General features: G+C 45.3%; 1 protein-coding gene across 1 annotated transcript in view; it reads right to left on the reverse strand.

Annotated features, from left to right (window-relative positions):
• gpr158a (G protein-coupled receptor 158a) overlaps positions 1 to 15,512 on the reverse strand; it is a 641,632-nt gene that overhangs the window by 125,820 nt on the left and 500,300 nt on the right. The window contains exon 10 of the mRNA XM_041183940.1: positions 4,264 to 4,502. Within this exon, the coding sequence (XP_041039874.1) occupies positions 4,264 to 4,502 (239 nt within the window). The remainder of the gene's footprint in view (positions 1 to 4,263; positions 4,503 to 15,512) is intronic.

The following is a 15,512-nucleotide window of genomic DNA, read 5'->3' on the forward strand; positions in this document are numbered from 1 at the left end:
TAGCTATTCACTTCTCTTTTGAAAGTCACCACTGAATCGGCTTCCACTACCCTTTCAGGCAGTGGATTCCAGATCACAGCAACTTGCTTTGTAAGGATGTTTCCTCGTGACACCTCCGTTTTTTTTACCCATCATTTTAAATATTTGTCCTCTTGTTACCAATCTTTCAGCCACCAGAAACGATTTCTCTATGCTTACTCTCTGAAAACAGTTCATGATTTTGAACACCTCCAACAACAATTTATATTTATGTAACACATTTAACATAATGAAAATCATAAAGTGTTTCACAGGAGCACTATAAAACAAAGAACGACACTGAGCCTCATAAGCCACATTAGGTCAGGTGACCAAAAGCTTGACCAAAGAGGTAGGTTTTATGGAATGTCTTCCAGGAGGAAAGTAATGTAGAGAGGAGCAGAGATGTAGGGAGGGAATTCCAGAGCTTAGGGCCTAGACAACTGAAGACATGGCCACCAATGGTGAAGCTGTTAAAATTGGGAAGGTAAAAGAGGCCAGAATTACAGGACTGCAGGTATCTCAGAGCATTGTGAGGCTGGAGGAGATTACAGGGGTAGGGAGTGGAAAAGCCAGAAAGGAGTCTGAAAACAAGGATGAGAATTTTAAAATCAAAACATCGCTTCAACGAAGGTCAGTGAGCACAGGGGTTAGAGTGGAATGGGACTTGCTGCAAGATAAGACACAAACAGCAGAGTTTTGGATGACCTCAAGTTTATGGAGTGTAGGATGTGGGAGACCAGCCAGGAATGCATTGAAACAGTCAAGTCTAGAGATAACAAAGACATGAATGAGGGTTTCAGCAGTAGATGAGCTGAGACAGTGGTGAAGTCAGGTGATGTTACGGATGTGGAAATAGGCTGTCTTAGAGACGACATGAATATACGGTTAAAAACTCAACTCAAGATCAAATATGACACCAAGGTTGTGAACAGACTGGCTTAATCTTAGACTGTTGCCTTGGAAGGGGAAGGAATTAGCAACTAACGAATGGTATTGGAGTGTGAACTGAAAACATTGCTTCAGCCTTCCCAATATTTAATTAGAGGAAATTTCTGCTTATCCAGTGCTGGATGCCCACATCCTACCCTCCATAAACTTGAGGTCATCCAAAACTCTGCATTTTGTGTCTTAACTTGCAGCAAGTACCATTCCACTATAACTATAATGATAATTTAGCAACATTGGAGGGATTGAGAGAAGTGGTGGTGACGAGAGCTGAGTGTCATCAGTGTACATGTGAAAACTGACGCTGTACCTTCGAATGATGTTGCCGAGGGTCAACATGTGGATGAGAAATAAGAGCTAGCCAAATTTGGGGGACTCCAGAGGTAATGAGCATGTAAGACCTCTATCAAATCTATCTACCTTCTCTGTTCAAAGCAGAACAGCTGCAGCTTCTCCAGACTTTCTTTATAAATGAAGTCCCTTATCCATGATACCAATTTAGTAAATTTCTTCTGCAGCCCCTCCAACACTTTGGGCTCCTTAAAGTGCCCAAAATTGAACACGAAAGAGGGAGTCATTATTCCCCTGACCCACAGAGAGCAGGTTGGTTAGAACCCTCAATTTGGGATTCCCCCACGCATTGTGGAGTTTTATTGCACAGTATGTCAGTGACATCACTGATTGGTTCCCTACTTAGAGGTCAGCCTGAATGATAAGCTGGGCCTCCAGTCCGGTGGAATTCTAGGGCTAAGGGGCCGTAATTCAGCTGGGGTTCCCTGATTATCCATAGTTCGGCAGCTTACATGATTTTTCCAGTTTCCAGGGTTCTCCAGCTGAGATTACAGTAGATGAGCGGGCAAACATCCATGGAAAGTCATCCCTTATAAATGCAAAACTAGAAAAATTGCTCACCAAGCATAATCATTCTGAAATCTGTGAACATCGGATGTTGACTTTCCCATGGACTTTGCGATTCCAACATAAAGACCAAATGGGTACTCAAGCCCATCTTTCTGAGCAATATTCCTGGAGGCATGCAGCTTTCAAATTGGCTGTCTCCATTCTTGGTGTCAGGGCTCTCAATGCTGTCAGCCCAGAAAGCTGTCGGCTCCGGATCCTTAGCTGCCCCATCTGAAGAGGCTTGTGCTGCTGGGGCAGGTCGAGGACTGTGAGGGCATCTCAACATAGAGGCCCCCTCAGAGGCATAAAATTACATTATTAATGTAGAGTAGAGAAGGCAGGAAGTCTTGCAGAAGAGAGGGAAAAGCTCTTCTGGGGCTTGCTGGGCAGCAGGGATGGTCATCCCTTCCTGCGGCCCCATCAAAGGAGCATGGAGCCAGCAGCTGCATGAGGGAGGACGCCTCCATTGAGCTGGCAGCCTCACCAAGTGGTGAGGAGGTGCTCTGCTGTCAGCAGGATGTCAGTGGCCTAAAAATTACTCCTAATGAGGACCTTAAGTCTGAAATTGTTACCATAACGGAGGTGAAATTAGTGGGAATGGCTGAAAATCCTAAGCCCCGCCATCCTCAAACATGTTACTTCCTATTTTCACTTCCTATTTAACACTTTGGGAGTGTTAAAATAAACATGATTGTGCATAAAGTGAATGAACTCACTGGAACTGTCAAAGTTGTCAATGGATTTAACTCAACTGGACTTTAGATTTAAAAAGCAGTATGGGGTTCAAAAAAAACCATGCTTGATATTTCATTCTGTCTGTTGACATAAAACTGAGGGCTAACATTTTATGACTTGTGCTGCAATGACTGATTTTACAGCTTAACATTATCACAGCGGGGTACCTGTTAAGTGAGCAGTTTAATTGACAGCTCCAAGTGGTTATAGAATAGAAATGTTTGTTTTCATAACAGATTAATTGAAGGAATTTCTATGTATTGAATGTTTTTTTAATCAATGAGAATGTTTTATTTTGTTTAAAATAATGACATCATCGAAGGACACCTAAATTTATTTTAGGTCAGCATGGCTCCTGAGGTTTTCTCATGAGGTGAGTTGGCATGGAGAGGGTAAGGACAAAGGGTAGTGGTTGGGGGACATGGGTTGGCATGAGTTGGCATTAAGTCAGCATAGGGGCTATAAATGGCCACGGGGACATGGGGGATTAAGGATATGTGGGGCCACAGGAGTTGGTAGAAGGACATGGATTGGCATAGTGAGGATGAGGGGCCACAGGTTATGGTAGAGGGGCATGGGTTGGCATAGGGGTGTGAAGGGCCATGGAGTTGGGTAGAGGGTGTGTGTTGGCATGGGGGAATGAGAGACCATGGGGAGGTGGGTCACAAAGGTTGGTGTATAGATGGGGCATAGGAAGTGCATGGGGAGGTTGAGGGCTGGATGGCTGTTTTTGTTTTAATCATTTTTAAAAATTGAATTCAACAAAGTGCCAGAGCACAGATGCAGGTCTTCCACCCACCTCTGCAACCGGCAACTTCCACAGTCGTGCCGGGGGTGACCGGCCCCGACTTCTAATCCAGCCTGCCCCCCGGGGATGAAAATTGGAACTGCAGGCCACCACTTTTTAATGGTTGGGTTCACAGAGCCGGGAATTTTCCTGACCCAGGATTGAAAACCTGAGCCTAGGTATTTAAATTGGCTGCCCACTCCCCGCTGTTGCAAGCAGCCAATCTGCATCCTGGCCCACCCCTGGGAAACTTCCTCTGTGGCAGGAATGTGTTGGGGAGCTGTTCCAATGTGCCTTGCTGCTATTCTCCTGCCCCCCCCAACCCCTTAGCCCCCATTGGGGCTGGGAAAGTCTGCCCCAGATGTTTGGCATTTTGATAATGGGCTCGTTCAGTGAAGCCAAGGCTTAGGCCAAAAACCAAATAAACCTCTGCCTTGTTGTCCAGCTGCAGGAGTAAATTCAATTAAATGTTCTCATTCATTTGGTGCAGGCAACAGGTCGCAGATGGAATCATTACTATAATAGTAGAAATTTGTGTGGTAAGAGAAATAACATTTAAATACAATGAAGACTAATGTGAACAAATGTCATACATCTCCAGTCAAAGTGTCTCCATTATATTTATGATAGATATTTATGACCTTTCGATCACTGTTAAGAACACTCTTCTTTTGTTGTTGCTTATAATTTTTTTAATTAAGTAATGAAACTGGCTTTCTTATTACTGGAATAAGTTACACGACAAGGACAAGCTTACTTAAAATATTATACATATGTGCACACACACACACATTACATGTGAGCAAACTAGAGATTAAATGGTTATAGCACAACAGCATGCTTTATGGGTACTTTGTAGCCAAATTCATACCTACCAATGGCCATCATGTAGTCCCAGCGGTCCAGCAGACACATATTAAACTTCAGGCCATCTGCGGTTTGTCCCTGGACAATCAGTGAAACATTCCTATCCAAATTTTCACACACAGCAGATGTCCACGAGATTAGGAACCAGCACACTATCAGCAGAATGATTCCCAACATCCTCACCACTCTCCAGCTGGTCATGTAAGGGACTCGTTGTGCTGTTCGTGAGAGGAAAACCTTCAAAACTCTATAACACAAGAATGAATATGATCAACACTCAAATCTAAATACTAACTCATCAGCTCACTAACAGTAACAAAGCCCCATTAGCAGTGAGCTCAGATATAGTGAAATGTGGTGAAAATAGTGAAAGAAACCTCACTGTGTCAAATCATTTACATGTAAATAAATGGACTATTACTCCAATTATTTAGCATCCCTTTTTCTTAACAGTGCAATTCTGATTCATTCTCTGCTCTTTAGCCTATAATGCTTCTCTCTCACAAATTAAACAATTGTCACAATTCATGAAGCAGTTACTATTTGTCTGAACACTTGGAATTGTTTCTAAAAAATGTTCATTCCAGTTCAGCTGCAGGAATCAATGCAAGATTTTCAATTATGGGTGGAATCCTGTGCCCTTCCTCATGGTGAGTTTGGTGGTGGGGGTTGGGGTGAATTAATCAGGCAGGACGATGGTAGGTGGGTACTCAGACACCTTCCCACCTCCAACCCGATTAAGTCCGGGGTGGGAAAGCCCATCCGGATGGATGTAGTACCAGCAGCAGCCACCAACTCCCTGGTGGTGCTGCTGAGTACAGAAGAGCTTCTGGCCTCTGATTGGCAGGCAGATCTCAGCTGGCAGGAATTCCGCACCTGGGGCCCTTGATCCTCGGGGAAGGCCTGCCGTTGGCCTGTCGAGTCTCTGAGTGCCACAGGATGCAACAGGCCTCCCTAAAAAAAGGAGATGCAGGAGATGTGCCAACTCTTCAGTCAGTGGCTGAAACCCCCATCATTTGCACAAATTTCCACCCTATTTCTGTGGAAGATGCAGCCAAACACTCAATCTGTAAAAGTAGAGAAAGTAATTAATTCAACCAGAGTTTAGGAAACATGCTCAGAGTTTTAGAATTTTTTGTGAATGTCTGGCAGTAAGTTGTCAATTTTGCACCCAAAACATTTCCCACTCTGTGAATTCCCAATCTCAAACATTTGGCTATACTGCAACACACCATGGATGCTGACTGCTACCTTGTAAAGGGGCATGAGAAATTGGAGAACCTTCCATCCCAAGCCTCTTCACTTAAGATAGAGCAGCTTAGATGGAGGCCCAGGATCAATTTTCTCGGCTGCTTTTGTGGCCAGGAAAATTAAGGTCAGTAAAGGAGGAACTATGATGCAACTTGCAGCGAAGAGCAGTGGGAATCCAGGGGATTGGGAAGCCTACAAAGACCAACAGAGGACAACTAAAAAAGAAATAAAGAGGGAGAAGATTAAATATGAGGGTAAACGAGCCAGTAATATAAAAGAAGATTGCAAGATATTTTTAGATATATAAAGGGTAAGAGAGAGGCAAAAGTGAACATTGGGCCGCTGGGAAATGACGCTGGAGAAGTAGTAGTGGGGAACAAAGAAATGGCGGAGGAACTGAATAGGTACTTTGCGTCAGTCGTCACAGTGGAAGACATGAGGGACATCCCCAAAGTTCAAGAGAGTCGGGGGGCAGAGGTGAGTATGGTGGCCATTACCAAGGAGAAGGTGCTAGGAAAACTGGATAAATCACCTGGACCAGATGGATTACACCCCAGAGTCCTTAAGGAGATAGCTGAAGAGATAATGGAGGCGTTAGTGGTGATCTTTCAGGAATCACTCGAGTCAGGGAGGGTCCAAGAGGACTGGAAAATCACTAATGTAACACCCCTGTTTAAGAAGGGAGTGAGGCAAAAGACGGGAAATTACAGGCCAATTAGCCTGACCTCGGTCATTGGTAAGTTTTTAGAGTCCATTATTAAGGATGAGATTTCAAAATACTTGGAAGTGCGTGGTAAAATAGGGCAAAGTCAGCATGGTTTCATCAAGGGGAGGTCATGCCTGACAAATCTGTTAGAATTCTTTGAGGAGGTAACGAGTAGGTTAGACAAAGGAGAGCCGATCGATGTTATCTACTTGGACTTCCAGGAGGCCTTTGACAAGGTGCTGCACAGGAGGCTGCTTAGTAAGATAAGAGCCCATGGTGTTAGAGGCAAGGTACTAGCATGGATAGAATATTGGCTGTCTGGCAGGAGGCAGAGAGTGGGGATAAGGGGGTCCTTCTCAGGATGGCAGCTGGTGACTAGTGGAGTTCCGCAGGGGTCAGTGTTGGGACCACAACTTTTCACTTTATACATTAATGATCTAGATGAAGGAACTGAGGGCATCTTGGCTAAGTTTGCAGATGATACAAAGATAGGTGGAGGGACAGGTAGTATTGAGGAGGCGGGGAGGCTGCAGAAGGATTTGGACAGGTTAGGAGAATGAGCAAAGAAGTGGTAGATGGAATACACTGTGGGGAAGTGTAAGGTCATACACTTTATTAGGAAGAATTGAGGCATAGACTATTTTCTAAATGGGGAGAGAATTCAGAAATCTGGAGTGCAAAGGGACTTGGGAGCCCTAGTCCAGGATTCTCTTAAGGTTAACTTGCAGGTTGAGTCAGTAGTTAGGAAGGCAAATGCAATGTTGGCATTTATTTTGAGAGGACTAGAATATAAAAGCAGGGATGTGCTGCTGAGGCTTTATAAGGCTCTGGTCAGACCACATTTAGAATATTGTGAGCAATTTTGGGCCTCATATCTCAGGAAGGATGTGCTGACCCTGGAGATGGTCCAGAGGAGGTTCACGAGAACGATCCCAGGAATGAAAGGCTTAACATATGAGGAACGTTTGAGGACTCTGGGTCTATACTCGATGGAGTTTAGAAGGATGAGGGGGGATCTGATTGAAACTTACAGAATAGTGAAAGGCCTGGATAGAGTGGACATGGGGAAGATGTTTCCATTTGTAGGAGAGACTAGGACCCAAGGGCACAGCCTCAGAGTAAAGGGAAGACCTTTTAGAACAGAGATGAGGAGAAACTTCTTTAGCCAGAGAGTGGTGAATCTATGGAATTCATTGCCGCAGAAGGCTGTGGAGGCCAGGTCATTGAGTGTATTTAAGACCGAGATAGATAGGTTCTTGATTGGTAAGGGGATCAAAGGTTACGGGGAGAAGGCAGGAGAATGGGGTTGAGAAACTTATCAGCCATGATTGAATGGTGGACCAGACTCGATGGGACAAATGGCCTAATTTCTGTTCCAATGTCTTATGGTCTTATGGTCTAACTACTAAAAAAACCCAAAACATGAGAAAACCGGTGAGTTTCTGCACTGGATTTGAAATCATCACAAATTTAGGAGGAGAGATCCAGCTGGAAGTCAAACAATTGACGATGATTAATCTTGACCTTGCAGTTCTCTTCATTTCATCAGACTGATAGTTTGTACTGTTTAAATAGAGAGCAGCGGATACAGTAAAATTCCTCACTCAAGGACATTTGTGGTGTCAAATCAATTTCACTATAAAATGGTTCCACTGTGCTGGAGATCATCTTTCCTGTTTTAATCTGCAGACCTGTTGTCCTACTGTGCAGTAAAAGAATTGCTATTGGAAAGGTTCCTTATTTTGAAAAATATTTTGAAATCATCCAAATATAATAACAAATAGAGGCCTGCATTTATACAGTAAAATATTAAGCACGGGCTCTTGTTCTAGGTACTTGTTCTAGCCAGTCGCACCTGTAAGTAGTTAAAACATCATGTTTTGTTATGTGCCCAAACTGTCCAGTATTTAATTAGACAGTAGTGTATTCCCTTGTAATCTGAGCTGGGTACCTATTTCTTTTGCATGCAAATACCTTCAACACCTTTGAAAGTAAATGAAGAGAACACTCAGTATAGTAAAAAGGCTGTATGGGAATTGTAAGTCTGCTTTATTTCAGCAGCAAATGATGATAAAAGCAACCATATGATTTGGTTCACTTACTTCAAACAGTTTAGTGTGTCATTTGTATAATATTACAAAACATACTACTCACGCGACGAGTCACCTACATTGACACCTACTGACAGCCATCCTTCTGAATTTGGCCAAGCTATAACTCACAGCATCCTGTTTGAAATTCTGACTAATTTCACAGGCTGTAAATGATTAATGTCTGTGACTCTGGCCTGGATTTTCGCAGAGTTGTAACAACTCCAGAGCTTTTTAAAAATGGTGGGGAGGATCCAATTCTGGGATTCTCGCCTCCATTCCCAGCACCCCCAATATTTGGTAGCACAGCATAAGGATGTGGATAGTGAATCCACACCCTGAACGCCTGACCTGGCCAGCTCCATTGTTGAGTTGGGCCAGCTTCTCCAACAATCGAGGTTCACGGATCTCAGAGGTATCATAGTCTGGATTCAGGAACCTTTTGAAAGGTGGGATCAAAAGGTCTTACTAATGCCCCCATGCCCCTTCCATGCCCCCATGATCCATCCATTCCAACTCATTGCCAACCCATGCCCCTACCCACCACCATGGCCCCTTGTAGCCACTATGCCAATCATGCTAACTTATGACCCTTCTATGCCCATTCACCAGTGTACTCTATGTGCAGAACCAATGAGCCATATAGTAACAATGGCATAGGTGGAACTGCTCAGAAAAAAACAACATTCACAAATCTTCTCAAGCCTGCTCTGCCATTCAATAAGATCATGGCTGATCGGATTACTCCACTTTCCTGTTCCTATAACTCTTGACTCCCTTATAATTCAAAATTCCATCTATGTCAGCTTTGAATATATTCACTGTGAATATATTCACAGAGAGTCTCCACTGCTCTCTGGGCTAGAGATTCTCGACCTGCTGAGGGAAGAAATTCCTCCTCATCTCCATCCCCTGGTTCTGAATTACCCCATGAGGGGAAACCTCCTTGCAGCATCCACCCTGTCAAGCCCCCACAAAATCCTATATGTTTCAATAAGATAACCTCTCATTCTCCTATAGATATGTATAAATCCAACTGCTCAGCCTTTCCTTATAAGACATACATACCCTTTCATCCCAGGAATCAACCATGAAGATATTCTTTGAACTGCCCCCAATGTAAGTATATCCCTCTTTAAATAAGGAGTTCAAAACTGCATGCTGTGCTCTAGTGTTTAGTAATTAGTGTTTTAAGTCATTTGTTACAGTAAAAATTTTAAATGAAATCTTTTCATGATATTTTTTCAGCTAGTAACGGAAAGTTTGAATCTTTTTAATAGTTGTCAGTCTCTGTGGAGATCGGATCATCTTTCATAAAATCATGTTGACTCTGCTTGATTGTATCATGATTTCTAAATATCTTCCTACTACTTCCTTAATAATAGGTTCCAGAATTTTCCAATGACAGATGTTAGGCTAACTGGCCTATAGTTTCCTGCTTTCTGTCTTCCACCTTTCTTGAACAGGGGTGGCATATTGCTTTTTCAAATCTACTGGGAACTTTCCAGAATTTAGGGGATTTTGGAAGATTACAACCAATGCATCCACTTTCTCAGTAGCCACTTACTTCAAGGTCCTAGGATGCAGGCTATCAGGTCCAGAGAACTTGCAGCCTTTAGCCCCATTAGTTTGTTTAGGACCTTTTCAGTGATAGTGATTTTTTAAGTTCATCCCTTCCTTTCTCCCCTCTAATTTTTTGCTATCATTGTCTTGCTTTTAGTGCTTTCTACCATGAAGACAGATACAAAATATTTGGTTCAAAGCCTCTGCCATTTCCTTGGTTTCTGTTATTAATTCCTCAGCCTCAATCTTTAAGGTACAAATACTTACTTTGGCTACTCACTTCCTTTTTATATACTAGTAGAAGCTATTACCATCTGTTTCATATTTCTTGCTAGTTTACTCTCATAACCTATGGCCTCCCTCTTTATTATTTATTTTAGTAATCCTTTGCTGGTGTCCAAAATTTTCCTAACCTCTGGTCCACCATTAATGTGTGCATTTTCTTTCAATTTGATACCATCTGTAACTTCTTTTGTTCACCACAGGTGGTTTATCCTTCTCATAGAGTCTTCGGGAGGAACTTTGCAGACCTGCTGGGGTCAGGCATCATGACGGGCATAAGCAGACAACATGGGGAGCAGGCCAAAAATCAGTTTCGCAATGTCGTGAAGCCAGTTTTGAAATTGTCCGCTCCAACCATCAATGCCGGGCTGCATTCCCACTGTCGGACATCGGGAACTTCATTGTAATACATTTGCATTTCATTATAAGCCCACCTCGCTGGAATCTTCCCCCAATGTCAAATTTATTGCCCAAGTTGGTGGGAATATACACCGCTGCAGAATACGCCTTGACAAGTGTGACATGCAGAAGTCAAGACTTACCGTCTGGGCCTGGCTCACACCGCAGACATCTGAGGAGCAGAAGGAACAGGAGCCAGAAAGCAAAAGAACCCTGGAGGAACATCCATTGCAAGCCGGATGGATTCTCATGGACATGGCTCCACCATGAAGCAGCTCATGGAAGGCAGAAAGTCACCGGTGAGTGTCTGTTTCAGAACATCAGTCTCTTGACTCTGGTCTGCAATGGATGATCATCCAGGGGGTAGAGAAGAAGGTGTAGGTTTGACTGGGAGAGGAAGGTATACTGGGGATGGTAGGAGAGGAAGGTCTAGGTTTGACTGGGAGAGGAAGGTTTGTAGGGGGTGTGAGGTTGGGAGGAGGGGATCGAAAGTGTCGGTGGGGGGGGTGAGATTGGAGGGACAAAAGGTGTCAGGGATGAGGTTGGGAGGGAATGATGGTGTTGGGGTGGGTGTGGTTGGGAGGGGGAAGGGAATACGGGAGGAGGAGGGTGTAACGGGGGAGAATACGGCAACGGGGGAGGTAGGTGTAAGTAGGGGGAAGGTGTAACAACAGTTCAGTTGAGGTGGGGGGGCAGGGGGGCACAGGACTTCAGGGGAGGAAGGATTTCCAAGGGGGCAGAACTTTAGAGGGAGGAAAGAGTTCCAAGGGGAGAAGGAGTCTATGTGGGAGGTGATGGCATATTGGTATTGTCGCTGGACTAGTAATCCAAAGACACAGGGGTAATGCTTTGGCGACCCAGGTTCGAATCCCACCACAGCAGATGGTGGAATTTGAATTTAATAAAAATCTGATGACCATGAAACCATTGTCGATTGTTGTAAAAACCCATTTAATTCACTAATCTGCAGTATTACCTGGTCTGGCCTACATGTGACTCCAGACCCATAGCAATGTGTTTGACGCTTAAATGTTCTCTGAACAAGGGCAATAAGTGCTGGCCAATCCAGTGACGCCCACATCCCATGAATGAATTTAAGAAAAGGAGTCTGGTGGGGGCAGGGAGGAGTAAGCGGGGGTGGGAAAGGAGTCCAAGGGGAATAAGGAGTAACATGGAGGCGGGAATGCCCAGGCGAACGTGCAAGGGAGGAGCCTGTGGAGTCGATGACTGCCTCCTGTGGAGTGAAATGAAGGCAAGGTATGTGGAACAATGGTGGTGAGGTGGAAGGTGAAGCCAGTGGGGGTCGAAAGTTATGGGGGAAAGGACATGAGTGAATGGGGAAGGGTAAAAGACAAGGGAGCTAACGACAAATTTTACACCCACCATGCTTCTAAAACCGAAACTGAAAGGAGACTCGTGTCGGGCAGGAAGAAGTGCTGCATGGGAGTGTGATCGTGGATGTGTGGCCAGAGATGTAGATTGGCTCAGATGGATAACTGAAAGAGAACCCCAGCTGACAGCATTGAAAATATTCAGGATATTGAGATGGGTGCGATGGGGGAAGGATCCATGTGCGTGGGCGTGTGCTTGCACGAGGCTACAAGAGGCCCTGCCACACACACACTTCTCCCTCCAGTATCACTTGTGGGCCGGCTGCATGCAGCTGAACCGCTAGTGGGTGGGGGTTGGAAATGCAGTGGGAGGACTCATGAAGCCTGCCGGTAAAGCTGAAAGACAACTTTACACATTATTCAGTGAAAGAGAATATATTTTCAGATTATAAAGTGACAAAATGTGTTCACCCATGCAACCAATTGTGATCAAAATTTCTTAACTTTTCTAGGCCTAACACTTCTAGGTGCTGCCCTGATATCTGCAGTAGAGGTGGAGACAGCCTGGGCAGTGGTTGGTCCTGTTGCCTGTTGTGACTTTGGTGTGGGTCCTCTGGAGAGAGACAGAGGATGAGGTTGAGGGGCTCACAGGCAAAGGGGACTTGGAGGGAGAGGACAGTCTCTGAGATTCCTGAGTGGATGACCCAGGGGTGTCCAGCTGCCGTTCCTCCTCCCTTCGAATGCCTGAGGGCCATGACTTGACTCCTTGAGGGGAAGAAACATCTCGAGGGATGTCGTGGTGCCCCGTTTCCCTCTCACATTGTCACTGCAGGATCTCACCCGCGACTACCATGATGGAGTGCAGGTCTACTCATACCTCTGCGTTCTGCTGGACCAGGGTCTCCATGGCATCTGCCACCCCCCCCATGGAGAACTCTATACGGGCATAAGTGGGCACCACTATATCAAAGAGCAGGCGGATGCACTCCTCTGACTCATGTGCCACTCTGCTGAGGGTTTCCAACAGCTCTGCATGATGTTCCCCTGCCTTCTGCTGACTCTCCAGGATGAGTTGGAAGGCCAAATACAGAGGCTTGTCATCTGACTCAGACCTCACACATCTCAGCAGTCCTCCAAGTGCTGGGGAGCCTGGATGAACCTGCCTCCTCCTTCTGTGGACATGAGTCTATGCGGTGACCACCAGATTGTGAACTTAAGGCTGCTCTAGATCTAGGTCCCACCGAGGTGCCTGCCTCTGTGCTGGTGGCGGGTGTGGGTAAAAGCTGTAATGGATCTTTCAGGCTGCTTATTTCCAGCTCTTCAACGGAGGAAGTGGCCTCTTGGCTGGAGATGAGGACCTGGATAGAGCTGAGGGACTGGCTGGATGAGGGTGTCGGTCCTTGGCAGAGCTCCCTGTGAACCGAAGTAGAGATAATTAGTGCATGACAGCAGAGTCAAAAGCAGGAGGGAGAGCACTCACAGTTGCATTGAGAGAGGGATGATGAGGTGCAGGATCCTCAGGTGGGTGCTCGCCGGCGACCTCACCGTTGCCTCAGTCACGGTCCACGTGCTCACCAGTCAGCACGATGGCACACTCCTCAAAGTGAGTGAGGGGCCTAATGTGGGCCACTATACCCCCAGTCTGGGACCTCTCCAAGCTGTTTTCAGCCAGCTTTTCATAAATGAAAACAGATGGAGAAAGAGTGTGAGCAGTACGTGGTGCTCGTGGAATGTGTGGTGAATGAAGCCATGGATGGGATGAGGATGCGAGCTCGAGAGGATATGAGCCTGATGGAGATGTGAGGGTGTGTGTGAGAGTTAGTGGTGTTGTCCCTTGAGATGAGATCCCTGTAGATGTGTGATGGGTTTGTGTGTGAGTTGAGAGTGATGAGAAGAGTGACTTAGCCTGACTGAACAAGTCATCCTCTTTCTGCACTGGGTGGCTGTTGATTTTTGCAGGGTGTTGGTGCTGACAACAGCTGCCTCTGCCTCCCATGCTGGACTGGTGACTTTGCTTGCTGGCGTTCGCCTGGAGTGGGGGTAGAGGACATCATGGCGGGTCTTAATGGCATCCAAAAGGGGGATGTGTCACTGAATCGGATGGCTGCAGTCTTCTTGTCTTTCAGGGCCATGTCATTTGTACAGCAGTCCCGGGCTGGAAGTACTGAGAGGTGTGCATGCGGCGGTACTTTAAATATGGCACCCTACGTGAGGAAGCGGCGGGGTTATGGCATGACAGGTGAATCTGAGGCCGCCCTCTAGTGAAGCAGCATGTTTTCTGGGAGAGCATGAGGTGGGATTGGGACAATACAGTATGAAAAGCCACCACTGTGGCCAATGGGTAAAACGTTCTTTTTCCCGCCTGCTACTGTACTTAGTGCAAATCTTGTACGATTCCACCCTTTGTTTCTCAATGGAATATATCTTTGTTGAGAATTATGAAATATCAGCTTAACTGTCTTCCACTCAGGATGGCTTGCTTCCGCTCTGGTTCAATCAGTTCTAAGGTGGCTGATAAGTCCAAGCTGCGATCTTCAGACTCTGTCACATATGGGGCAGGTGGTGCTTGAAGAACTGGGTAGATAGGTTGCTTGGAAGTTTGTTCACTTTCTCCGAAGCCTCGAGTTCACCACTGCACTTTCCTGACAAAGCCTCTCAATATGATTAATGCCTTCCTGAGTGAGCCTTCTCCATTTTCGCTTGTCACCAGCCAGGGTCTCCCATGCATTGACAGGTCTGACCTCTTCATGCATGCTTTGAGGACATCCTTAAAGCATTCCCACTGTCCTCCTGGGAGTCTTCTATTGATACTGAGTTTGAGTACAGCAATTGCTTTTTGAAGTCTGATATCAGGCATATGAATGACATGTCCTGTCTAGCAGAGCTAGTTTTGAATAAATAGCACCTTATTGCAGGGCGAGTCGGCTTATGGGAGGATGCTGCTGCTGGATTGCCTTACATGCCACTGGATTTGGAGGGTCTTGCAAAGGCACTGCTGGTAATATTTATCCAGCATTTTGATGCTCCTGCTAGAGAACATCCAAGTCTCCAAAGCATATAGGAGCATAGGGATCACTGCTGCCTGGCAAACCTGACCTTAGTTCTGGATTTGAGATCCTGGTCCTCAAATACTCCTTGCCTCAGTCAGCCACTGGGGAGGATCCTTGCAATAACCTTTCTTGTAGCAGACAGCAGCAAGAATCCTCTGTTGTTAGTGCAATTGGACTTGTCTCCCTTCTTGAATATAATCATGATCACAGTGTCCCTATGATCCCACAACATGAACTCTTCTTCCCAGATGAGGGAATTGAGGTTGTGCAGCTGTGTTAGGAATGTTTCTTTAAATGTTTCCCATAATTGCTTTTATTTAAGTTTAAGACATCAGTTTCAGACACAGGGTTTTTACTTGCTAACTGAATGTGAAATTCTATCATGTTATGATCATTCTTCCCTAGAGGATCCTTTAATATTCATTAATCCTGTCCCATTACACATTACCAGATCTAAAATAGCTTCTTGCCTAGCTGGTTTCACAGCAGCTTATTGTAGTATTGAAGAAGTTTATTAGCTTATAGCCAGTCATTGATATTATGTAAAAATGCGCATGAATGAACCTTGCTTTAAAGCTCTTTGTC

Source organism: Carcharodon carcharias, chromosome 3 (assembly GCF_017639515.1).
Source record: "Carcharodon carcharias isolate sCarCar2 chromosome 3, sCarCar2.pri, whole genome shotgun sequence".
Taxonomy (NCBI): Eukaryota; Metazoa; Chordata; class Chondrichthyes; order Lamniformes; family Lamnidae; genus Carcharodon; species Carcharodon carcharias.